The 26,833-nt window shown below is 38.5% G+C and overlaps 1 protein-coding gene and 1 pseudogene across 1 annotated transcript; one reads left to right on the top strand and one right to left on the bottom strand.

Moving 5' to 3' along the window:
• Nucleotides 1-10,840, bottom strand: part of LOC122651379 — a 32,388-nt pseudogene extending 21,548 nt beyond the window's left edge.
• Nucleotides 10,841-11,526: 686 nt separating this feature from the next.
• Nucleotides 11,527-26,423, top strand: LOC122651380 (50S ribosomal protein L1, chloroplastic). Its single transcript, XM_043844752.1, has 10 exons — nucleotides 11,527-12,387; nucleotides 16,616-16,693; nucleotides 20,414-20,455; nucleotides 20,551-20,656; nucleotides 20,994-21,058; nucleotides 21,149-21,193; nucleotides 21,280-21,387; nucleotides 21,542-21,629; nucleotides 22,953-22,999; nucleotides 26,117-26,423. The coding sequence occupies exons 1-10, from the start codon at nucleotides 11,587-11,589 to the stop codon at nucleotides 26,192-26,194; spliced, it is 1,458 nt and encodes a 485-aa protein (XP_043700687.1). The 5' UTR covers nucleotides 11,527-11,586; the 3' UTR covers nucleotides 26,195-26,423.
• Nucleotides 26,424-26,833: the final 410 nt, after the last annotated feature.

Below are 26,833 nucleotides of genomic sequence, written 5' to 3'. Positions count from 1 at the left end.
TACACCAAGGACTCTTTTATGTATCAAAGCCTAAGTAGATTTCAAATCAGCTGCAGTGTTCAATACTAAACCGCATTTTCATGTCCTAGTTACTTACGGAGGCAAAAGTTTGGTTCCTTAAATACTCTTCCCATTGATAATATTTTCTTTGTAATATTTAGTTATGCAGGACCCCATCCATGGAACATAAAATTTTGATTCAACAAATTATTAATACTTTCAATGTTTGCTTCATTCTCTAATAATAAAGAAGAGGTGATTAAGCAATTTAGAGCCTTACAGCAACTCGTTGTTGATTGAGACCACCATTTGCGCTTACCAATATAAAGCCCATGCTTCCAGAGTGCTTACCTGCAAAAAAATGAAGGGGCATGGAAATGAAAGGGAGGAGGAGAACAACTTATTATGTACACGACTAGAATATGACAAAGAATGGATGACAACTCGTGAGTCTTAGTCACATCATTGTTAAGTTGTCATATATAAAGCCTACTTTTAATAAAGAATCAAAACATTAACTTTACTGAGATAGTTAACAAACTGACAAGGTTACCTTGGTGTAAGGTACTAGTTTTACCCGCACAAGGTTTCCATGCAGATGCCTGTTTATATGGTTCCCCCCACATTGTTGATGAATCATGAATCAACTCTTTCTGTTTCATAATTAAGGTGACAGATACCATAAAAGATCAGTCATATGTTCAGACATCTAATACGGATATGCATGGTAAGATCTTTTTTTTTTTTTTTTAATTAATATACCTCTGCAAGCACACTGAATGACAAATTTAGAAGCCTGCCATACATCAGTATGGGAGTTTTTGCTTCATTGACAAAATCAGCCCTCTCATCCTTCAAGAGCACAGATTACAACCTCAGATTAGTTTGCACTGCTTTCAAGCATGTCATATTTTTTTATCATGAAAACTTGAATTGAGATGCACACTTACATATAACAAACAACCATAATCCATGTTGAATCATAGGAGAAAGATTCACAATAAAAATGCAGAGACATATCTACAAGAATTTATTTTCATCCCTGTATCAAATGGTTGACCAATTCTAACTGTGATATCATGTGCTCCAATCCAGCCAAACTCTAGCAAAATAAAAGCTAAAAGTAAAACAGATTGGATGCAACAGACATGAATGTATTTCTTCAAAACTCTAGTATACAATATAAGATATCTTAGCTTAAAAAGGATGGGTGGTCATTGTATAATACAAAATAATTAAATGCATCTTATTTAAGAAGGTAAAAATGCTACTTCAAGGCCCTGTCAAGACAAATTTCCTATAACTGTTGACAAAATTTTGCCACTTGGCAGAATGATGTGGCAATTCTGACTATTGGATATGTAGAAATTAGTGAATGGCTTAATTGATCAATGAGATCAGTCAACCTCTCTATTTATAATAATAATAATAAAAGAGATTACAAAGGAAAACACTGTTCATGATACTGTTCACGTGAACAGTGTCACAGCCCAAATATAACTCTAATTCTAACTAGTTAAATAGAGCTAGAATAGAACTAGGAAAGGGAAAATAACTAAAATAGAAATAACACCCCATGGGTCGATCTTATATCATGGATCGACCCATGTCACACGTAATACCCAAATACTCATATTCCAACACTCCCCCTCAAGTTGGTGCGTAGTTATCAGTCATGCCCAACTTGCACACTAGAGGTTGAAAAACTTTTCCACTTAAGCCTTTGGTGAACACATTAGCCAACTGTTCCCCAGATTGCACATAAGGAACACAAACCGTCCCATTATCCAGATTCTCCTTGATAAAATGACAATCAATTTCAATATGTTTCGTCCTATCATGCTACACTGGATTATGGGCAATGCTTATTGCTTATATACTGTCGCAATAGAGTCGCATGTCGCAATAGAGTCGCATAGGCAGAGTAATAGGAATACTCAAATCTTGTAAGAAAATCTTGAGCCACAATAGTTCACAAATACCAAGAGCCGTAGCTCTAAATTCAGCCTCTGTACTAGAAGGGCCACCACTGTTTGCTTCTTGCTGCGCCATGTAACACAATTTCCACCCACAAATGTACAGTAACCTGTGGTGGATTTTCGATCATGGGAACCAGCCCAATCTGAGTCAGTGTAGGCCTCAATCTGTAGATGATCATGATGAGAGAATAATACTCCTTTACCAGGAGCCGACTTCAAGTATCTCAAAATCTTGAATACTGCTTCCAGATGATTAGACCGGGGATCATGCATAAATTGACTGATAAGACTCACAGCATAGGCAATATCAGGTCTAGTGTGAGATAAATAAATTAGTCGCCCAACTAGCCTCTGATATCTCCCTTTGTCCACTAGTTCACCATCAGTGTCTCGGAAACGAGCATTTGCCTCAATGGGAGTATCCACAGGAGAACAGCCTAACATGCCAGTTTCAGAAAGAAGATCTAGAGTATACTTGCGTTGAGATAAGAACAGCCCTTGAGAAGAATGGGCCACTTCAATCCCTAGAAAATAGCGAAGTATGCCTAGATCCTTAATCTCAAATTCCTTGGCCAAATAATTCTTCAACTTGGAAATTTCAACAGGGTTATTTCCAGTTACAATTATATCATCGACATATACTAGGAGGAGAGTAATAATGCTGCCCGATGTTTTGATAAATAAAGTGTGATCTGCATTGCTTTGTTTATAACCAAATTTCAACATCGCTGCCTGAAAACGATCAAACCATGCACGTGGTGATTGTTTCAGCCCATACAACGCACGCCTAAGTTTACAAACTTTGCCATGAGTTGCAGCAGATGAGAACCCAGGAGGGACATCCATATATACCTCTTCCTCTAATTCACCATGGAGGAAGGCATTTTTAACATCAAGCTGCTGTAGACTCCATCCTAAGTTCACAGCACAAGAGAGAATTACCCTGATAGTGTTCATTTTGGCAACAGGTGTAAAAGTCTCCAAATAATCTATCCCATATGTCTGAGTAAATCCGCGAGCAACCAGCCTTGCTTTAAAACGATCAACGCCCATCGACTTTTTGTTTAATTACAAAGACCCACTTGCAGCCACACAGCTTCTTTTGTGGTGGAAGTGTGACAAGATCCCATGTACCACTCTTCTTTAGAGCTAGCATTTCTTCGATCATGGCCTCCTTCAACCTAGTATCTGCAAATGCCTCCTGCCAAGTCTGTGGTATGGAAACAGAGGATAAAGAGGAAACAAAAGCATAAAATGATGGGGATAAAGATTCATACGAAACAACCTGTGATATTGGATGTTGCGTACAAGACCTTTTTCCCTTTCTAAGAGCAATGGGTAGATCAAGTGATGGATCAGAAGTAATAGGAGAAGTAGCAGCATCTAAAGGATTAGAAATATTACCAGAGGAGGTGTCATTCGATCCTGGGTCAGAGGACAACTCTTGGTCTGGTAATGCTACAATGGTGGGCTGTTGTTGCCCTTTTTTCTTTCGATAATACTGTTGTGTGAAATCTTTCACTGGCTGTACCTGCTGCTCCCCTTGAACATCATTATTTAAAGGTACATGATAGTCATCAATAGGTTCATGTAGAGAGGAGGAATGGGAATCGGCACTTCTTCTAGAGTAGGAATGGACTTCCCCTGAAGAGGTGCCGAAGATGGAAAGAAAGCCACGGCCTCATGAAAAACGACATCCATGGAAACAAAAACACGACGAGATGCAGGATGATAACATTTATACCCCTTTTGGGTAGGAGAATAACCAATGAAAATACAGCGGAGACCGCGGGGATCAAGTTTGCCATGGGAATAGTGGTTTCGAACAAAACAAACACACCCAAAAATTTTGGGAGGAATAATATAAGAAGAAGACCTTTCCAAAAGATCAAGAGGAGATTTATAGTCAAGTACCCGAGAGGGCATCCTATTGATAAGATAAGCAGCTGTTAAAACAGCCTCCCCCCAGAAATGAGAAGGAACATGCATTTCAAACATAATAGAGCGAGCTACATCAAGAAGATGTCTATTTTTGCGTTTAGCCACTCCATTTTGGGGTGGAGTGTCAACGCAACTAGTTTGATGAATAATACCCTGAGTAGCAAGAAATAATTGAAAGGCTCCATCTAAATATTCACGACCATTGTCACTCCTGAGAGTTTGAATGGTAGCTTGAAACTGAGTTTGAACCATGCTATAAAAGACTTTAAAACAGGAAAAAACTTCACTCTTGTGTCGCATTAAGTAAACCCAAGTGGTGCGTGTGTGGCAATCAATAAAGGTGACAAACCACTTAAAGCCAGAAATAGAAGAGGTACGTGAGGGACCCCAGACATCAGAATGAATCATAGAAAAAGGCTTAGAACATCTTTTATTTGAACTAGAATAAACAAAACGAGTTTGTTTTGCAAAAACACAAGCCTCACAGAATAAAGAGTGAAGGTTACAATGCTGAAATAAAATAGGAAAAATCTTAGCTAAGGTTCCTAAAGGTGGATGGCCCAGTCGACGATGCCATCGGTGCAATTCAGATAAATGATGTTCAACGGAAGTAGCAGTAAGAGCCTGGCCAGACATAGTAATAGCATGAGAGATAAGATCATCGTCAAGCAAGTAGAGACCACCACACATTTTACTAGTTCCAATCGTTCTCCCTGTCCCCAAGTCCTGAAAGACACAATGTGAAGGATAAAAAATAGCTTTGCAATTGAGATTAGATGTCAAACTACTGATAGAAAGCAAATTAGAAGTTAACTTAGGAACATGTAAAACAGAAGACAAAGATAAAGAAGGAGAACAATGGATGGCTCCTTTCCTTAAAACAAAGGAAAGAGAACCATCAGCTATTTTAATTTTATCTTTGCCTGAACAGGGAGAATAACGAAAAAATAAATTGGATTGACCAGTCATGTGGTTAGTAGCTCCGGAATCGATTATCCAAAGATGAGATAATGCCGAAGCACAATGACCAGCAAAAGAAATACCTGGTTTGGAGAAAACAAGGTTCGATTCGTAAGAGGGAACCACAATGAGGTAGAGGCAGAGCGATGAAGAGGCGAAGGTAGTCATTATACGACGAAAGGCAGCAAGTTCCTCTGCAGAAAGTGTGGTAGTAGGGGCTGTTTCAGTAGCTTCAAAAAGATGGGCCTGTGTGCCACCACGACCACGGCCATGGCCTCAATCACGACCACCACTACGACCATCAGAAGAGTCAGATGTCCGACCATGTAACTTCCAGCAAAAATCCACAGTATGTCGTTCCTTTCCACAATGAGTACATTTAAGAGGTTCCTTCTGGACGAGGAACGTGTACTAGTACTAAAGAGCCACCCCTAAGAAATTAAAGCGAGATCTATCTGGTCGTGTAGTTGGTAACATGGTGGAACGACGAGTATCTTCCAATTGATCGTAGAGTAGGCTTGCTCCAAAGTGGGAAAAGGTGAACGACTCGAACTTGAGACCGAAGCTGATCATATTCCACATTAAGGCACCAAGAAAGTGTATACTCGAATTTATCCTCCCTAAGCTGAAATTTGGTAATATCGAAGGACAATCAAGTGAAAGTTATCATAATAGTCAAGCTCTTGCCAGCTACGGAGTTCACATGAGTATTCGGATAAAGTAAGTTCACCCTGCTTTGGTTGCATGGAGTTTTCGTTGAATATCATAAACTTGTGCATCATTCTCTACCTGGGAATAGGTACCGTTAAGCAACTTTCCAAATTTTGCATGATCAATCAAGTAGTGTATAGCCACAGCAATGGATGGAGTCATTGCGACCGAGAAGAAAAGCCATAACAAGAGAGTTGCTGGAACTCCACTTGTCATGTAATATACCAGCTTCACTTGGTTTGACAGTGGTACCATATATATATCCTTTATAGCCCCTTGAATCAATGGAAAGAACATTTGTGTAGACCAAAGTAAATAATTAGTGCCATCGAGCTTTATCGGGCTGACTGGAAAAGAGGGATAATCATGATGGGTCCCTTGTGTAGAAGATTGGCCAGTGTTGGTGGTAGCAGTGGATGCAGCTGAATCAGGCATACTGATAGAACTTCAGTAACTGAGAAGTGCAGGAATTTGCAGAATATTCTGCAATAGGCAGCAGTGCTTTAAAATAAACTCTGCAGGTTGTATAAAGAAACAACTACAATGTTGTCAAACAAAGAGAAGCTCCAGATCTATATACAGAAAAAAATCTGCAGGGCTTCAAAAAAATATTGCACTCCTGCAAAAAAAATCTGCAGATCTTCAACAAAAAAGCTGTTGCAGGTCTTCAATAAAAAATTGCTGCAGGTGTTTTAAAACAGCTGCAGGTCTTCAAAAAAAAGGAAAAAAGGAGCCTGCAGATCTTCGCACAATATGGATTTGTAGGTCTCGAAAAAAAATTCTACAGGTCTCGGGAAAAAAATCTGCAGGTCTCGAGAAAAAAAATTTCAGGTCTTAAAACATCTGCAGGTCTTCTAAATAAAATTCTGCAGTGCTTCAGTCTTCAAACATGGAGAAAAAAATACTGCAGGTCTTCGAGAGAAATAAATCTGCAGGTCTTCTAAAAAAAATCTGCAGTGCTTCAGTCTTCAAACATGGATCTCACTGTGCATGGAGATCATAAAATAGGATAAAGTAAAGGAGGTAAACTCTAGGGCAAGTACTAGATCATATTTAGATCACCTCAAAGTACTGCCCCAATGAAATAATGGAAACGAGAGAAGGGAAGAGAGAAGGAGGGTCTCGGTTGATTTAGGGTTTTAGGGTAATGGGTTAGTTGATCTAGGAGAGATCAATTGTGGAGGGAGACGATGGAGGAGAGCAGAATTAATTTCTCAGATATCGAGTTTAGGCTCTAATACCATGTAGAAATTAGTGAATGGCTTAATTGATCAATGAGATCAGTCAAGCTCTCTATTTATAATAATAATAATAAAAGAGATTACAAAGAAAAACACTGTTCACGACACTGTTCACGTGCACAGTGTCACAGCCCAAATATAACTCTAATTCTAACTAGTTAAATAGAGCTAGAATAGAACTAGGAAAGGAAAAATAACTAAAATAGAAATAACACCCCACGGGTCGATCTTATATCATGGATCGACCCATGTCACACGTAATACCCAAATACCCATATTCCAACAAGATAGATAAAGGATAGTCTTGATAGGCCAGATGTCAAATTTCAAACTCAAATTGGACCATAAACTCCACCGTGTATTGGCATACATCCCATGTATGTCTATGCATGCCTATGGTACTCCAACCAGTACAGTGTACTCTCCCATAGTCTAGGATTTTCTATGCTCTATTTTGCCCCTAGGAAAAACTTTGTTTGCGCTGAAACTTGACATGTAAGCAGGGGACCTAGGGGTCTCCCTGTCCAAAAAATTTGGGCCCCATCCAATATGCCATGTAACAGTGATTAGGCCGACCAGATACACTTTTCCCATTTAAGAAAACATACTTATTTTGGTGTGGAAAGAATGCAAGCTACACATTGAAATAAAAGAATGTCAGCAGGAAAATAATTCAATCTTGATTATACTTTGAAAATTACAAACACGATCATCAATTGGATGAACTCAAGCTATGAAGCATCATAACAAAGGGCGTACCCAGTGCACGAGGACCCCGCGGGGTCTGGGGAGGGTCATAATGTACGCAGCCTTACCCCAAAGAGCAAAGAGCAAAGAGGCTGTTTCCAGACTTGAACCCGTGACCACTTGGTCACAATGGAGCAACCTTACCGTTGCACCAACCTGTGACCACTTGGTCATAGATACTAAATCAACAAATTAGTTCCCCAAATGGCAGAATGACCGCACAAGATTCGGACCATTACTGGTATTGTGGATTAGCACTTTCCTCTATACAATTGCTTTCAAAGACAAGTAATCGGGGAATCATGTGAAAAACAGAAAAGCATAATATACAACAGCATAGTCAAAACGGGCGAAGATAGAAGGTAACTGAAGCATGCTCAGTTAGCAAGAGAAGCATGTATTTGTTCATATGCTGACAGTATATAATAGTATTACATAATATGATATTTACTTGTGTTTATATTTTCAAACAATACTTATGGTTGCATACTAATGTTTTATGTACTACATACCAAGCCTTGTCAAAGAACATAATTTAATATCAGATATCATATTCTAGTATGATCAATGTCAAAAAAAAATGGATAAATGACATAAATTAAACAAAGCGAATGTTATACAAATTTTCAGAAAGATGCACCAGTTTGACTGCACATGCATTTTTCAATATGAACTCTCCTTCGAGGCCAATTCATTTATCAAAATCCAATTTTTAAAACTGTGTTCCATAAAATACCTATCCATATAACCCACAGAATGAAGTCCTCATAAAATAATGCCAAATGCAACCTGCCCATGATAGATGCAAGTATGATGAATAATGCCAGAATGCAACTAGCGGATGATGGATGCAAGTATGTTTTATCACAAGTCGATTCAAGAAGCCATTTTGCATAGACATTATCAAATTAGAATCAGCAGTGTGTGGTGGATTTAATAGGCCTATTGAAACTGAGACACAAGGGCCCTTCAGTATATTTCAAGCACTGTAAGACGAATAATCTCTAGATAACAATGAAGACATAAGGATGTAAAGTGGGCAGTATCAGAAGCTTGGAGACAAGAACATAAGGATGGATGATAAGTTAATATTGTACAAGCACCGAAACTAAGAACTATATAAACATGAAGAGAATGTTGAGAATTTTTGTCATTGTGGTGTCAGAGACTCTTATTTAAGATTTACTAGGAAGGCAGAGTGGATCCATGCACTGGAATCTTGCTCACTGTTTACTTGGACAAAAGCCCTTGTTCTATTGTTTCTTATGTTCAGCTGATGATTTCCAGGGCACCCTACAGTTTGTTTGATGAATCTCCTGAACTAATGAAATGGAAGATTTACTTCTCTTATTTTTTCTCTTCATTCGTCATAGTTGTGTGGGTTCAGCCCAACCAAACAACCCTTTTTGGGAAAAAGACAAATAATTCCACCAACAACACGAGTAACTACCATATCCACATTGGGACGAAAACAGAGCAAATTTAGAGCGGATACACCAGAATCAAATTCATATCCGATTAGCACATCCGCTAGCTAAATTTGATTCAATATCTGATGGATATTCCATTTGAGTATCTGAATTGAATCTGCCAAGGATTTGGATATCCAAATGCATAATATATGTTAATTTTTATAATGTAAATCCTAATAAAAAATTACATAATTAGCTCTATTTTATGGATATAAATAAATAAAATTGGAGCAGATATATCAATTCCTAAATTCAATTACCAACTGGATACCAAAAAATATCAGAATTTGTATCTGGTATCCAATTAGCAGGATAAATATTTGAATAAACACATGAAAACCATGGATCAAATCTGAATATTCGGCAATCCATTTACATCTCTATATGCACAGTACTTCTATAATCGTTGTCTTGATTGGGTACCACACACACCAACCCCCCCCCCACACACACACACACAAAAAAAAAAAATCTCTTGTCACAATAGGATTTTAGAAATATCACCTACCCGTATAGTTTGGTTCAACTCAAGGCTCAAGCAGATTAAACTCAAGATCAGATTTAATAGAAATTAGAGATATAAAAGTCTTTTTTGCTTCCACATAAGACTTTCAGATCTTATTGGTATTCTATGAGAGAATTTATTTTAGTCAAGAAAGCACCATCAAGTTTCTCTGAGTTTTTCTAAACTTTTCTTAGCTTTAGAAAGAACAATAGAACCTTAAGCTAGAATTGAGTCCTTATAAAATGCAGCTGGCTTTGCTATTTGACTGAGCTTGTAAACCAATGATATCCCACTACAAGAGGGAATGCAGTAGAAAAATCCACAATATCAATTGATTAACATGCTGGAACATACAGGAACAAGATGGGGGGGGGGGGGGGGAGGACAAAACAAATTAAAGGGAAAAATGTAGAAAAAGCCTCAACGAGAATTTAAAGAAAAGAAATGAGACCAACAAACTACAGAACAAAGTGACAGCTGTTAGAGTGGAATCAAGGAAACCAAGATGAGCTGGTCAATCTAAGATGCAATAGATGAAATTCTGCAAGTTATTGAATTCCAACAGAATAATCCAAAAAAGAAGCTCCAACAGAAGCTGCAAGTAAGGATTGCAAAGACAGACAATTAACCCCACAACAACCAGTAATGGCTTCACCAAGTATAACAACATATTGACATGAAAAGTCATACCTCAACCCTGTTTTGTTTTCTCTGAGAGGAACTATTCTGAAGATTCATAGAATGAATAATAGAGAGCATAAGGGAATCAAGAAGAAAAAGGGAACCCATCAACCCAAAAGCAACTGCAGTCGACCACACATACTTATAAAGCCATTTCTGTCTTTTTGCACTACAATTGCCCTTAGATGCACCAACTTTTGCGGTATCGTTCTTCAGCTCATTAATCAAAACTGATTCGCTCCGTACGTAATCTCCCCCAAATGCTCTCCTTCCAAAATAAGTCTCCCTGCCTGATAAGTTTTCTGAGTATCTGCTCTGGTAGTTAGTCCTTCCTACAGATGGCTTTACTTTCCAAGGGAAGACGTGGGCTTCTGAGAGATCCCTGCTTTCCCATTAGACTTGTCTCTAAATGGCCTTGATCAGTAAGAAATAGGTTATCTGAGTTTCTATATTTCTACTGCTATTTTGGCAACTCTTCCGTTTAGAACCATAGTCCTATAAGTCAAACCGCTAAAATACACAGAGAAAAGGCCCAAAAAACACAAAAATATATCTAACCACCAAAGCATAATTAAGAATATATTCAAAAGAATTGCATCAACCTCTATGCCCGACACAGATTAAATCAAATTTCTTGTCTCTCATGTCCAACGTGCATGAGAAACGTGAACTATAAGAGCGACCCACCAGCCAGTAAAAGCATTCCAGCAGAATATTTGTAGTTGAATTCAAATATAAGATAAGAAGTAGGTGTCGACGATAGAAGAGTGAAATGTAAGCGCAAAATTGCATAAAAAAAGAGTGTATAGAGAAGGGAGAACAGAAGATTAAAAAATGTAGGCCAAGAATCACATCACTGTCAACTACTTCCTACCTGACGGAACCAACCTTGCTTTAACCTTCCTGTGTTTCCATCCTCGGATAGAAGCGTTTGAACAAAGGAGAGTGAAGAAGGAAACACTAGATTCCGCTATGAGAAGATCGGGGCAACTCATAGCAGAAGAGAAAGAAGAATATACGAAGAAAGTAAGCAAAGCGTGACGATTGAAGAGAGAACGGAAAAGACTGAAACTGTTTCTTAGATTACTTGACATAGTTGGGACCCACCAGTCCACGGTGGAGGCTTTAGGCAAATACAAATATTCTGATCTGACGGGAGGGTTCAGAGGCAGTAACCTTGAATTGATTCAGGGATATATGGACCTTGACAACCGTTGGATTGGTATCTTTACAATTTTGTAAAACCCTTGTATTTCTAAAATGCGCAGTCGGGAGTCGGGACGGTCTGGATACGTCTAAGCACGAGTTCTTAAAACCCCAGCAGCACTAGTTGTACGAGCTCTGTAACCATGGCGGCCTTTGAACTTGTTCTCTCCCAGGCTCGCCGGCATTGCAGCAGGCTTCATCCTACTCGAATCCATCTTTTCCTTTCTTCTTCTTCATCTCTGCAATCTCCTCGCAGTGCGGGGTTGGGATTTTCTAGATCCACAACTCTATTAGATAAACCATCAATCTTCTACGGTACCAACTCTACTTCTAGTAACTCATTTCTGCGGTTCCATAGGTCCTTTTGTACTTCTTCGTCTTCCTCATCTGACACGAAATCAGAGGCTCGAACGGATGAATCTGTTGAAAGGCGTTCCCAGTCTGCACCTTTGAAGACGGTGTCTTACCCTGTAAAACCTAAGGATCCATCCTCCGCTGAGGAAGAACTTTCCAAACAGACTCAAACACCGGTACCTCGGAGACCAAGAGAGACTGAAAGAACATTTGTCCGGCAAACAGAGACCGATTCCGAGCCGGCGAAGACTGTAGAGCCTCGTAGTTGGACCCGGGAGGACTTTAGATACGTGAAGGATGTTCCGTCAATATCACCGGTATCTTATCCGGTAAAAGTCGCCCCTCTTCCGGAAGACAGACTTTCTGTTTCAGCAGAAGAAGCGCCTAAGGAAGAGGTAGAGAAGAAAGAAGATACACAGGAGGATAGGCAGTTGGAACAAGAGAGGAGGAGGATAGAAGCCGATGTTCGGATGCGGCGTGTTCTGAGAGTGGGCGAAGAGGAGAAGCTTCCGTTTCCGACCGTAATCAAGGTGGAGAAGCAGAAGCAGAAGGTTGTTCTCGATCTGCAGGAAGCAATTAGGGAAGTCAAGGTCCGTATTAGCTTCTCTCATTCTCTTTCTTCAAGGTATGTGAATGATTACTTGACAATGTAGAACCTGCGGACTGGTTAACTTGAAATTTGTTGGCTCGTAATTTTATCTGCCACAGTCCTTTGAAATGCTTCGGTCGAACATGCTGCCGTAGCTGAAGTCGATATAACTGATTGTCTTCTACTCCTGATTCTTAGTACTTCATTGTGCCCTTAGTGCCAAATCCACGATTTTTATGTTCTTCTTATGCATTGAGTTTGACCTGATGTTTTTTACTAGCTGAATACTACAGCCTAAGTACACACAAGCATAATCATATTCTTTCACCCAGTTCGTGATATAATGACTTCTGGTCTTGAAGCAAAATATTCATGTCATGCCTGGTAATGTTAGTGAGACCGCATGCCTAAGTTGTAATAGAATAAAACGAAGGTCTTACCTAGAAATTGGTGATACGTTTCAGTTAACAGATCCAACTTGTTCTCTACCCTGGTTTGTAGATTAATCTCCTCGATCCAGCAAATTTTAACACCATAGAGCATCAATTGGAGAATGAAAGAACATAATGGAGGAGTTCCAACAAATCTTGATTGGGATATATGTGCTCTAGTTGATATGTGATGTCCCTCAGCTACTCCTGCCTTCACTGGTGAAAGCCTAGTCCTAGTGAATTAAGATGCTTACACAATAGCCCATGCCATAATTCAAAAATCCCAAATATCATCTTTTGGAGGAAATCACAACTGGATGATGAATATATGATTTGATTAAGAGTAAATACCAAGTTACACAGCATGGATCTATTAGTCTTGAGAGTTCCAAGACTTGAATTTCTTTTGGGGTTTCTCCCCCCCCCCCCCTCCCCCTTTAGATCAAAAGGTTAAGTTTTTTTGTTTTGATATTCCAGATTTTTTTTACAGTTTCACTTCAAAAAAGTGAGATTGGGTTTCTGAGTGGATTTTCTTAACTTCTCGTCCTGTGAAAAGTCTGTATTTCTCCCCAAGAAATCAACAAAATGCATTCTTATCACTTAGACCTTGTTTGTTTCTTGGTAAAATATCCTGCAAATGAAAACTTTCCCATAAAATGTGCTTTGTCACTGCCTGCTTCACCCCAGTAAAATGAAGTCCCTGCAAAATTTTTCCTCATGTTCACCATTTTTAGTGCTTTTCCCAGAAAAATGTGCAGCTTGTTAAATTTTCCTAGTGGAAACAAATGGGGACTTACTTGCAAAAATATATTGAAAGCACCTAACCTTTGGTGGACATCATAGTTGTCAAGGCGTCTCCTAGGCGTCTAGAAGCCTTGGTCGCCTAGGCGGGTGATGCAGTTTAGAACAACAAGAATGTCAGTAGCAAACCAAACCATCAAACAAAACTAAGAATGGACTAATATGTTTGATTTTGAGTTTCCAATGGGTAATATGGGCCATGAGCTTAATATTTTTGGGTTTACTATGGGCAAATTCTATAAGCCCAAAAATTAGGGATTTAAGACCTATACGGAATTAAGTCTAATTTATTGATCTAGAATAGTTCCTATTTTGAAGAGAGACTTAGGTTGTAAGGGATTCCTCCTACCATGCATCGGATTTTCCTATTTTAGTAACTACTGTGGAGTTATAAATAAAGGAGAAGGGCCTAGACCCCCCCCCCCCAATGATTTTGGCAAAAGCTATAGCTCTTTGCTGTGAAATGCAGTTTGCTCTTGTGAGATGCAATGGCAACCTTGGTGGGATGCTAAGGTTGCTTGATGGGATGCAAAGTTGGACTGGTGAGATGCTATTCTAGGTGGGAAGTGTGGTTCATATCCCTCTCCTATATTTTCTTTCTTCATTCAATCAAGTTCTTTGATCGGATTCTGGTGTTGGTATTTGTCATCTTCTTCTCCCATCGATTACAAGTTGTATTTGCAGTTCATTGCTTATACCTTGATGCTGTTACAGCACTACTTCTACCATTACTTTCTATTTCTTTGTTAGTTTCTAATTCTTATTTACTTGCTATTTCTGTCCTCCTTAATAAATCTATTCTTGGTTTCTATTTTGAGTTTGACTTGCTATTTCTCAATAGGTACTAAATCTGGACTTTCTATTTCATCTACTTTCAAATTCTGTCCCTTGTTTCTAATTTTAACTTCGGTTTCTATTTTCTACCTTCTAAATCTGTTAGCCGACCCCATTTTGCTGGGATAGGCTGAGTTGAGTTGAGTTGAGTTGAGTTGTAAATCTGTTAGTTGCTATTTTTATAGTTACTAATTTTGGCAACTTGCTGCTTTACGAGTTTCTAAATCAAGGGTGCTATTTGGGAAGTTGTTAAATTATGGTTTCAATTTTTCAGTCCCTAATCCCTACGATCCTGAATTACATCAGGTTTTCTAACCCTAATCCCTTAGGTGAGTAGAATACCCATTAGCGGGTGCCTTGGTCGTCTTGCTTCCAAACCCCCTCTAACGCCTTGTGTCGCCTAGACACCATGACAACAATGGTGGAAATTCAGGTAATTCTAATATTGTAAGGAGCCCCTCGTAGGATCCTACAAGTCAGGCACATTGCTATTGATGCCATTTCCTCCAGGATTGATGATGGCAGCTCTACCTCCCTTTGGCACGACAAGTGGCACCCCTCTAGTGTCCTCTCTACCGTGGTGAGCTCTAGTGATATTTACTCTTCAGGTCTAGACAGAGGCTCCTTGGTGGCTTCTATCATCTCTCAGGGTGATTGTCTTCCCCCTCCCATTATCAGACATTTGGAGATCCCTTCCCCCCATCCCTCCTAGTCACCATGGTCGAGGTGACGTAGTTCTTTGGCTCCCCTCAGCTTCAGGTTCGATCAGCTCCCACTCAGCCTGGGAATTGGTTAGACACAGAGGCCTCCCCTCCCTCTGGCACAAAATTATTTGGTTCAAAGGCCACTTCCCCTATCAAAGCTTTTACTGCTTGGAGAGCTCTCTCCAACTGCCTCCCCACGCAGGCTTTCCTTATCCACCGTCAAATTCAGGTATCCCCTTCCTGTTGCCTTTGCTGGAATGGTCATGAGGATGCGGACCATTTATACCTCTCTTGCCCCTTTTCTTCCTCTATCTAGAGGAGAGTCCTTAGTAGCTATTGGCCTGGTAGTCAAAGAAGATCCCTTCCCCTTCAGAGAGAATGGATCTGGGTTGATATGACATTTGGTGGAAACTCCATTTGTGACGCCATCGGCAAGCTTGTTTTTTCTGCCTCCATCTCCCACATCTGGATGGAGCTTAATCTTCGGAGATGGACTTACAACTCCCGCTCTTTGGATAAGATTTGGAATGCCATCTCCTTCGACATCAGCTCCAAGCTTGCCTTGCTCCCCCATTTACCTGTAAGGGATTCCCCAAGGAACATGCTCATTGTTGTATCTTGGGGTTTGCCCCTCCCCCCCCCCCCCCCTTCTTCTTGGTTAGGCTTGCTGTTTGCTTCCCTGCTCTTTTCCTTTTTCTTTGCCCTTGGGCTTGTATATTCTTCCCCCTTTTTTTCGTAATATAATTTTTATTCATCCAAAAAAAATATATTGTGAGCTTAAAAGTCAAAGAAACATATATCTTTTTTTCTCTTTCTCCAAATCCACTTGCAGGTTTCTCTATCTCATGATTAAAAGAATATGGAATGTTACATGGAATCATTGAACAATGTTTAACAACATATGAACTTTCTTAGGTGTAGTTATTCTTATTAGCAAATAACAACTACAAGATTCAACCATTTGAGCTACTCTAGCAAACATAAGAATAAGTCCTAAGGTGAATAAGATAATAGTCTTTTGTTAAAAGTGCAGGGTTGCTAGTTCTTAGTGATGTGTTCTTGGGACATACTGATGTGTGACTGTGTGAGTATTTGGTGCTTCATTAATCATCTTGATAGTGCATACCATGCACCCCTTTATGGTACAGCATGTGGGTATGCATGTTTAACATGTGTGATTGATTGTTTCATCGTATTTGTATGTGACTTTGGTACTAGCTCTTTACAAGACATGAAAGAACCTTACAATTTGTGGTGTGTTTTATGGTTCAGTTTGAAAACCATATTGCATCCATGCGATTTGATTGAGCTTTAACAGTCACGCCTTGTAGGTTTCAAAATGTCCTTGGCCATTGTTTTTGTTCCATTTTTCAAGTGCAACCATCTTCTCATTTTATTATTTATATTTTGCAACTCAGTATTCATTAGTTTCTCTGCGTCATTTCTAGTTATTGTTCAGGCTAATGCCAAGCGTAATTTCATTGAAACTGTTGAAGCACATGTGAAGTTGGGAGTTGATCCACGTCGAGGTGACCAGGTATGGTTTGCTGGTCTATGCCTTATGATTTGTCTTAAGAATGTTTTCTAAGTAATTTCTGCCTTTAATCTGCCAATGGAAACTATGATACAATAAAATGGAGTTCTAGAAACTTCTGAGATTAATTCATATTTGCACTTTGAATTACATGTGTAATTATGAAAAGGTCAAAAGGATTTTATGTGGTCCCCTAGCAGGGCTTCCTGATGACCTGAATATCTTTGTGCCACATGGATAAATGATGTGGCAATTCTGACCAGTGGATAGAAAGGACATGTCTGTAATATCCATGTCATATTTCACACTCAAAATTCAATCAAACACCCCATGTGTGTCCATGCAGTCCTACAGTACTCCAACCACTACTGTGTGCTACTGTGCTCTCCCTTAGTCCTGATTCCTGAATTTTGCAAATCTCTATTTTTGTGACATGCAAACTCTGTTTGGGATGAAATTTGAAATATGGGGGGGGGGGGGGCATTGGGTTCTATCTGTCCACAAAATTTGGGCCCATCCGAACTGCCACGTGGCAGATATTAGGGTTGTGCAGGAGCCCTTCTTAGGTGGGCACTGCAGGAACCAAGAGCTTATTAAAAAAATGTCACAAGCTGATTTTTAAATGAAGTCTTTTGATCTGTTTGTTATATGGTCAACCTATTTGTAGAAATTTTAGATGCTCAGAAGTGAACGAGTGCTGTTTAGTCTGTGGCAGATTATGTCATCAAGAACATTTGAAGTTGGATGTGTAAATACTCCCTCCATACCAAAAGATGGTCCTGTTTGAGGTTTTTCACTGTCCCAAAATGTTTGTCCACTTTAAAAACCAAGATATGAAATTTTGTTGGATTCCCCATATGCCCCTATTCAATTATCCACACATTTATTGTATTCTCTTGTCATGGTTCCCTCTATTATATAAGTCAAATTAGTAGGAGTAATGTAACAGGGCTTGAAGTAGTGGGTGGTTAATACATTAATAACAAGTAACAACCTCCTTAGAATGTGGAGTAGCTGTAACTTTTTCTGATTTAAAAGTTTTGAATTATTTACTTTGCAATGATTATACTGACATGTGGAAATTGGCTTTGAGAGGGACATGCATCTGTATTCTTCTCGGAGAAATTCGGCCTGTGTTCTTCTCTGTTTAAATAATTGGTTCAAGACTAATGACTTTACTGCAAACTTTGTCTCTCTTGTTGTCTGTATAATTTAGAGATTTAACAGCTCAACATATTGATTTTGTGATGACATTTAGATTTAGGTTCAAATTTCACCATATTGGTTTTGCTAATTGTGTTTCAAATTTGAGGTTTTTGCGGAGGTAGTTCAATTTAAAAGAAATGTTTTTCTATTGGTTTTTGGTGCTGATTTGATTGTTCTATGGAGGTACGTTCATGTGACGAAGGAAAACTGTGGATAATGGTTAAACATGAACATTAATTGTGGAATGTGTAAGAAAGGAATAACAACTACAGCAGACTGGAGGTATGACCTGTAATTTAGCTTGAGTGATCATTAAGTGTTGGTTCCAGTTGTTTGTCAGCAAACTGGATTGCTATAACTAATTTGTTTAAGCTAGAATGATTAGATAACAGAAGGTAAACTATCTTGGACGTTGGATGGATGTTGATAGAGTTGTAAGTTCAGCTTCTAATGACTTCATATATCTGAAAATTTCATCTTATGATTAATTGGGAAGAATGGTGGTTGGGGATCAAAGGTGTTGAATTGTACTGGGTTGATTATATACTATTATCGTAGTAATTAAATTTCTCACACTTTCGTACAGTTTATTCTTTCAACATGTAAAGATAGGTAGAGGTAGTATGATCTTGTGAATCAATATTTAACTTTGTGGACAGTTCGATGAATTTAGTAAGGTCAGGCATGGTACAGGGAGATTCATCTTAAGATTAATATGAAAATGGGAATTTTATTATACTTACTATTGTTTGTTTATGTTTGATACAAAAAAAAACAATGCAAGACAAAGACCAAAATTTACCTTGGTCGCTTTTCCAATGTTTTCTGCCATATTCAAATGATTCCAACACATCTGACAGAGTAGGTTTGTTAGTGAATGGAGTGGTTTTTTTTGTCCCCTTTTCAAATCAGTAACCATAATAAATTTTTTTTTTTTTTATTAAGATCAAAACACGTGCAAAATGTATCAGTTACTGCAGAAAAAAAGCGGTCCCTTTTCCCCATGTACATCAAAAAGAATACTTATATATACTCATATATACAATGTATATTGGTCAGTCGTCTACCAAGGAGTAAGGGTGTCAATGAGGAAGCGGAACCGAATACCAAATCTGGATCTGAACCGGATAACCGTCACTGATCTGGACCGAATTTAATGTGGTTAAATCCTGGATCTGAAAATGTCTTTATAATTTGGTTCGGTTCGGATCGGATTCGGAACTAGATACTAAACCGATGGAACTGAATACCCGCCTTAAAAGTTACAAATTAAAACCCTAATAGTTTATTAGTTTTAGTTTTTTAATGGTTTAAGAGACTTAAGTTGACGGTTAACTTACCTTAGTGGCTTAGTGACTTAGTCCTTACTCCTTACGGCTTACTAAATACCAATTAGATTAATATTCTTTTTCAATTAAAATATTTATTAATATTTTAGCCAAAGTTATCCTGAACCCCAAACATCTCTTGGCCAGAGAATGAGCATTGGTCTTGTCCCCTGAATATCAGAACCAAATGAGAACTGAATGGAATAACCAAATTTAAATCGGACATAGTAACCAGATAAGAATCGAATACAAGAACCGAATTGTAACCAGATCCGAACCAGAACTGTACAGGTTAGATACGAGTACCAAATTTCAGAACCGAGACAATACTTGGTCTGGATCTATATCACACTAATACTCCTTGGAACCGAACCGAACCGAAACCGAACTGAATACCTGGTTCCGGACCGATTTACACCCTTACCAAGGAGGGCCAAAAACAATCCTGGGAAAATAAAAAGACAGGCCATCTACTAAGGAAAACCCATTGGGCCAAAATTCAGCTGGTTGCAAGAGCCCACTCAATAAATATCAACACAAACTATGGGAAATGATCTGTAATGGTCCGCAAAAATCATGCTTCTCTGATCTCTTCTTCCACAATCCCAAAAGAATATACCACAAGGAGCTGGATTCCAGGACACCCATCCTCTCTTTCTAATTTCTAGAATGAATACTCTGCCATTGAGTAAATATGTGTTTCACACTTCACGGCCTTGTCATGAAGTCCACAAATACCCAAAATATACATCCAAAGTCCAAATGTTGCTTCTATTTTCAGAAAAAAATGTACAATTATCCAAGTCAAAAGATTTATCTAAAGCAATTCAGAAACAATGTACAATTAAATTTTTTTTTTATAGGTACAAATGTACAATTGATTCCTCCTCAAATCACATGTAGCTCCAATTTTCCAAATGCTGTCCTGAAAACTGTAAATTATCCAAGTCAAAAAATTTATCTAAAGCAACAAGCCAGGCATAGTTGCAGCTCTTATAGGGGCACATTCAAGCTTATATTTGTGAGATGGGAAATCAAAAGTTCCATACAAGTTGTTTGTTGTTTCAAGTTGTATGAAACTATTTTAATTCTAATGTCTTTGAAGTATTGCTACTAGAATTTTCAGTGTTTAAATTGATTGGATATTCAACTTGCATTTACACTTTGATTGTATCTGACTTGGCCATAGATGGTGCGTGGTGCTGCAAGTCTGCCACATGGTACTGGAAAGGTGACCTTCAATTTTATGCATGGTCTTTATGATGTGATCCAAGCAAAGATGATATACATCCTTTGTTCATTAAAAGGAAATATATTGCTTGTCAGGTTGTCCGGGTAGCTGTGTTTGCTGAAGGAGCAGCTGCAGATGAAGCTAGAGCTGCAGGGGCTGATATAGTTGGAGCAGATGAGCTTATTGAGGAAATCAAAAATAGTAATTTGCTAACTCCAATATATGAAATCTCTGGTCTCTGATAAATAAACCACTGAGAACTGAAAGGGAGAACTTTCCCTTTCAATTTATATATTATGACTGTCATTATACCTTGCCTTAATTTTTTAACACTATTATTTACATTCTTACAATAAACGATATCATACCAGTTGGATCTGGAATAAGAATTGAGACCATGTGGAGAGAAAACAAAATTTGCTGCTTTTTGGCCATCACCAAGTCACTGTTACTTTATCATGTTATCTCACTATATTATATTTTCTCTAATTTGAATTATATCTTAACTTATAAAACTTCTCAATTTGGATTCTTGCAGGTGGTGGCAAGCTCAATTTTGACAAGTGTATTGCGACGCCCCTTTTCATGCCCCGTCTTGGAAAGGTATGGGATTTTTTTTACTATTTATATTATGTATAACCGAATCAAACTAGTACTTCTCTTCAAATAAAGGTTTTGATCTTCCTGTGACAGATAGCAAGAATTCTTGGACCACGTGGTTTGATGCCAAACCCCAAAGTGAGTTATCCATTTGTTGATATTGAATGGATGTACACATATGGATCGATCGCAATGCCCTTAATTATTTTCTTGCTGCTACATAGCTAGGTTCAGTGACCAGTGATGTTACTGGGGCAGTGCAAGAGGCGAAACGTGGTCGTATTGATTTCAAAATTGACAAAACTGCCATTGTGCATGTGGGCCTTGGGAAGGTATGATTACTGATATACCATTTTTAACTGCATAGTTAAATTCAAATTTATTATCACAATGGGTGAATGTACTGTGTGATTAGTAAGCCTGACTTGATTTTGCGTGGCTCTAACCATCTCCAATGAAAAAACAATAAATATATAAACATTGCAGGTAAACTTTTCAGAAGAGTATATACGTGAGAATGTTGGTGCATTTGTGAACGCGCTTTTACTTGCGAAGCCTGTGGGTTTAAAGAAGAGTGAGTAGTCTACATCTTTTCCCCCCTCCCTCTTTAGTTTTTTTCTTCCCTGAAAGGAATATGATGATTTCAGTGTAGAATCTGAGGAACATATCCTGCGGTAAACATACAAAATGAACATATTAATACAGGAAACTTTTCGGCACTTACTACTCACGCACCCAAATAATCGTTTTCACTTACAAAGGTGATGCAAGCTAAAGGACAAAGGGCTTTCTGTGTTTGGAAATTAATATGCTGTCAGGAACGTATAAGCTTGCTTATAATACTGTGGACATTACATATGGCTATTTGTATTTTAAAAATAAGCTGCCATCACATGCTAATTACATTTGGAAAAAGAGGGGGGGTTGGGGTGAGCAGATTAGCAAACCTAAAAAAGGTAAAAGGTTCTTTGCATGGCCCACATAGGAAGGCTTTCCTGTGTGATCCCTCTAATTGGGCCACATGGGAGGGTGATGTGGTGGTTCTGACCATTGGACAGATAAGACATGGTCTGGATTTTTTGATAGCCAAATTCAACAAAATAGCCCCATGTATTGGCATTTTCCACATGTAGTTTCGGCCGTCCATGTTTTCAATCATTTCTCGAAATTTTCTTTTGTTTACTGGATTTTCAAAGCTTCATCTAGCCATGTGCTGAGCTTTCATCTGCACTGGAACTTAACATGTAAGGGGAACATTAGGCTCTACCTGTCCACAAGTTTAGGCCCCATCTGACCTTCCAAATAGTGTCGCACAGGAATGCCTTCCTACGTGCACTGTCCAGGCAACCATTTTTTTTTTTGTTTGGGATGGGGTGGGGGGTGTTTGATTTGCATCGCTTGTGGTTACAATGTATTCAAAATGTACCAAGTACTTTTTCCATGGAATTTATACCATTTTATTCGGAAGGTACTCCCCACCCAAAGGGTAAAATTTCCAAAAACTTACAGATGTTAGAGCTAGCTAGAAGTTATTGTTTCAGTCTGGTTGATAGCGCTATTGTTGTCTTTTGGTATGGCCTCTAGCTCTAATTAAAAGTTCCTGGTGTATCAGAAATGAAATGCTATTTATCAAAAAGTAAAAATCTCTGATTTTTCTTTTGGCACTTGTCTATTCTGTTGCAAACTTTGATTTATTTTTACTGTAGAGGGAGGATTCTTCACCAATGTCAATTGGAACTTCAAAATGACAAATGAGTCATGAAATATTTTGGGTCTAACCAAATATTTTTTTAATATCAAGCATAGGTTGTGCTTAGCATTTGCATTTTGACAAGTGTGAACATATTTCTGGAACTTTTTATTATTAAACAAATTCATTTATTTATCTATTTTGCAGCTTCCAAATATGCTGGATATGTGAATTCCTTCACTTTGTGCAGTACGGTAAGCTCGTTAGCCTGCAGTGAGTTACTTCTTTGGTATGGTTGTATGTCCGTTCTGGCATGCCTTAATTCATTTAACGTGATTTATTATATAATAACATCAGCAAATATATAGAGGAAAAGAAAAATTAAAGTCTTACTAAATTCTGTTGCCCAAATCTTGTTCTGTGTTGACCATATGTAGGACAATCACAGGATACCCAAATTTGATAGTAATTTGATCTAATAATAGGGTGCTACAATGGTGGTAGCTCCAAGAGTTGCAACTAATGCAGCCTCCAGCCAAACTAGGTAGTCGATTAGGTAAAAATATTCTAAAACTGCTGCTGTTTGCAACAGGGGAAGACTAGTAGCTTGAGGGTTGTAGGATCAGTTTAGTGCTAGTGTTGGAATTAATGATGGGTGAGGGGTAAGTTTGGATGGTCAGAACTGGAGCTTTAGGTGAATAACAACAATGGTTTAGGGGACTCGAATAATTTCAGGAACTGGAATTTAGAAAATAAATAGGTGAAAAACACTCCAATCGGTGTCTAAGGTTGAAGTGAGCAGGTTAGGGGTTTTGTTGCATAGTGGTTTGATGGAGAGAATATGGAGAATGATGGTTGATTATGTTATTGGGAACCTAGATTAGGCTGCCATAATGGTAAATAGAAACTAGAAGTGCATGATAAGCAGAAAAGAGATAATGCCTAGGAAATAGGAATCCACCTACAGAGAGACTGACTCCCCAGCAATTTATTGATACTTAAATTCTTGCTTGGGCGACCAATCTTTATATGGTTGCCTGCTATGACAGAATAGTAAGTAGTTGCTAAAAAACAATAGCCAAACTCGTACTTAACACTTAGATGGTCCTCTAGAAGATCTAGGTGCATCAAAAGAATACTAATTTAGCCCACTGAAAGTTATAGAACAATGGGACCATAACTCCAACTAAGCCTGAGGATCATGCATCCACTTACAATTAATTAAGTACTGCTGTTTTTACACACAACTTCGACTGTCTATAACTAATAACCTACCTAACCCATAGCAAAGTCTTTTTAACCACGTAATCTACTTATTAAATCCTATCTAATCACATATTCTAAACCTAACAAGTACCCTGTGTGGGTTCCTCCAACCAAATTAACATTTCTTCAACTTGTACAAAGTTTGCAATGGTTTTGTTCTCCATATCCATCCATAAGACCTTCCATTTGCTGATTGCCACCGAAACCAATAAAAATGGCATATTAGTCTCTCTTTTTTTTGGGGTGGGGGGGGTGGTTTGTTCAGGCATGTGACTAGCAGTAGCTGGGTATAGCCACCCCAAACAACAAAGAAAACTAGAACTGCACGCACGGGGGAGGAGGGTTACAACAACCCTCCCAATACAAGTGTTTTCTTCCAAACACTTAACAGCTGAAATGAATGGCCTGAACTCCACCTGGGTGTCCCTACCTCTTGCTCAGACAAAAGTTTGTCCAAGTCTTTTTGCAAATACAGACAAAAATGAAACTTACAGGATGTAAATTTATTGTAACACTAAAGAGGCGACCTGTCCACCATTAGAGAGTTCATCATGATGATAACAGGATAAACTAAGACACCATCATCTTGTACCTGGGGGGTCTACTTGGAGCCAAGTCCTAGTCCCTGCTCAATCAAGGTTTAATCTTTTGTGCTGATCGATAAAATCAGCTGTGGGGATGCCTAGGGCCCAGAAACTGTTCTTTTTTTTTTTTTTTTTGAGTAATAAAAAATAAAATAAAATGAAAGTTATTTGTCAAAAGATCCTGAATGGGATGCCGAAGAAGTATGTATGGACAGGCACACCTAGTCGTGCCACATGGAAGGGTAATGTGGCAATTTTGACTGTTGGATATTTAGGGAATGGTCTCAATTGGTGGCGTCGTAAATTAAGGCTCAAATCAATCATTTAGCTTACGATGTATTGGCATGCACTCTCTCGATGGTCCAAGTGATTTCTAAATGCTTTTATTTTGCCACTTGGCCTACTCCATGTGGGCTGAAACTAGACATGTGAGCAGGGGACTGTTGGGTCCACCTTTCCCCAAGATTTCAGCCTCATGTCCTCATCTTTGTACGTGGCAGAAATAGGTGCCCATCCATAGATATCTCCTGACTTTCCCAACCAGGAAACCTACACCCGTTTGTTAATGCCGGAGTTGTAAAAACCAAACCAAAGATCAACTATGAAGTAGCTAGTCTGGATATAAACCCATTGCAGCCTGAATTTGATTCAGCAAATTAAGATGCGAGAGAGTAAATCTGAAAACCCAGTATTGGGCCCTCCACATATTATAAATGTTGAGAATTTCTCGTGTTTATCTTATGCATTTACCCTCTTGTAGTGGGCGATAGAGATCAGATGGGCTACCAATTTTTGTGCATGGCCTACCTAGGGAACTCCCTATCTTTCCAAAATCAGAATCTTTGAATCATTTCTCCACATGGTGTGAAATAGGCAATGGGCCTGATTGACTTCGGGGCATTTTCTGTGCCGGAAACTTTTTCTTAACTATATCAATCCATATGGTTTATAATATATATATATATTTTTCTTTGAAAAACACCAATTCTTATAGCTGGCCCATGCTCATTATACCACGGGGAATGATGATGTGGCAATTTTATCTGTTGGGTAGATAGTATATGGTTTGGATTAACCATTTGTTGAATTTCATTGCCTAATTCAATCGCATACCCTTGTGTATTGGCGTGCATCACCATGTACTCAATTCATGCCTATGATACTCTTAACGACTACTGTGCACACTATTCCATAGTCCCATAGTCTTGTATGTTCAAAGCTCTATTCTACCATTTGGCAAACCCTGTTTGTTCTGAAATTCTATATATAAGCTTGGGACCTCTAGGGTTTACCTATCCACAAAATTTGGGACCTGCATGATCTATCATATGGTAGATATTTGAGCAAATTTATCCCTTTTCTTTTATTTGTGATTAATGCTTTTTAGCCTTTCTCACATCACTCATGCTAAATTCTCCTGTTCTGCTCCTTATATTTTATTATTTTTTAGTGTAGTAGTTGTCCATTTAATATGTAGTTCAAGTATCTTGAATGGCTGGTAATGATGATCTTTACATGCAGATGGGCCCTGGTTTCCCGGTTTCTATACAATCATTGTCATTGGCTGCTGACCATTTCAACAGATCACAAGTGAAATGATGTGGTCTTGTGTATACCAGGAACTAAATTTCAAGCCAGCATCCGTAGTGTAGAATTATTCCTTCAAATTTGTTTCTTTTGGGGGTTTTGTTTATTGTTGATGATTATAAACCATACGTCTTATCTCAATTTTGTTTCTTCTCTCAATAAATTGTTTACTAGCATTCAGATTATACATGGGTCACAAGGAAGCATACATGTGGTTTTTGTGTGTTTCTCTTTGTTTATCGTACTTGTCATCATTGCATTCTTTGTGTCTCACTCATTCGTACAAATAACTCAGAACTGATTCAGGCTAGGAAATGATAGAATGAGAATTATGCAAAGAAGAAGATATCCAGATCCAATAGACCGTAAAATGTTCAGTTTGCAGCAGGGCAAGCAATGTTTTCCGCCACAAGAAAATGAATGATTTGAACTTCATTCAAGTCTGATTCCACTCCAAAAAAGCACCAATATGGGTTACTGTTACACCCACTAGAATTGAACAATACGAGGCCTCTTCCTCAATAATGCAGTTCGAAAGGAAACAGAATAGCAATCAAGTATTCAGTACCTCGGAGCTTTTCAGAAACCAAATTTTAGTGTGGTGGTGCTAATGATAGAAAATCTGCCTTCAGAAAATATTGGATTGATGTG

This window comes from Telopea speciosissima, chromosome 2 (genome assembly GCF_018873765.1).
Source record: "Telopea speciosissima isolate NSW1024214 ecotype Mountain lineage chromosome 2, Tspe_v1, whole genome shotgun sequence".
Lineage (NCBI taxonomy): Eukaryota > Viridiplantae > Streptophyta > Magnoliopsida > Proteales > Proteaceae > Telopea > Telopea speciosissima.
This window is presented reverse-complemented; position numbering and strand designations above follow the sequence as displayed.

What these genes read in the sequence shown, in the direction of transcription:
- LOC122651380 (XM_043844752.1), top strand. Translation starts at nt 11,587, where the DNA reads ATGGCGGCCTTTGAACTTGTTCTCTCCCAGGCTCGCCGGCATTGCAGC. An exon ending in GTTTGATGCCAAACCCCAAA is followed by an intron (nt 21,194 to 21,279) that starts GTGAGTTATCCA and finishes GCTGCTACATAG; the next exon opens with CTAGGTTCAGTGACCAGTGA. An exon ending in GCCTGTGGGTTTAAAGAAGA is followed by an intron (nt 21,630 to 22,952) that starts GTGAGTAGTCTA and finishes TCTATTTTGCAG; the next exon opens with CTTCCAAATATGCTGGATAT.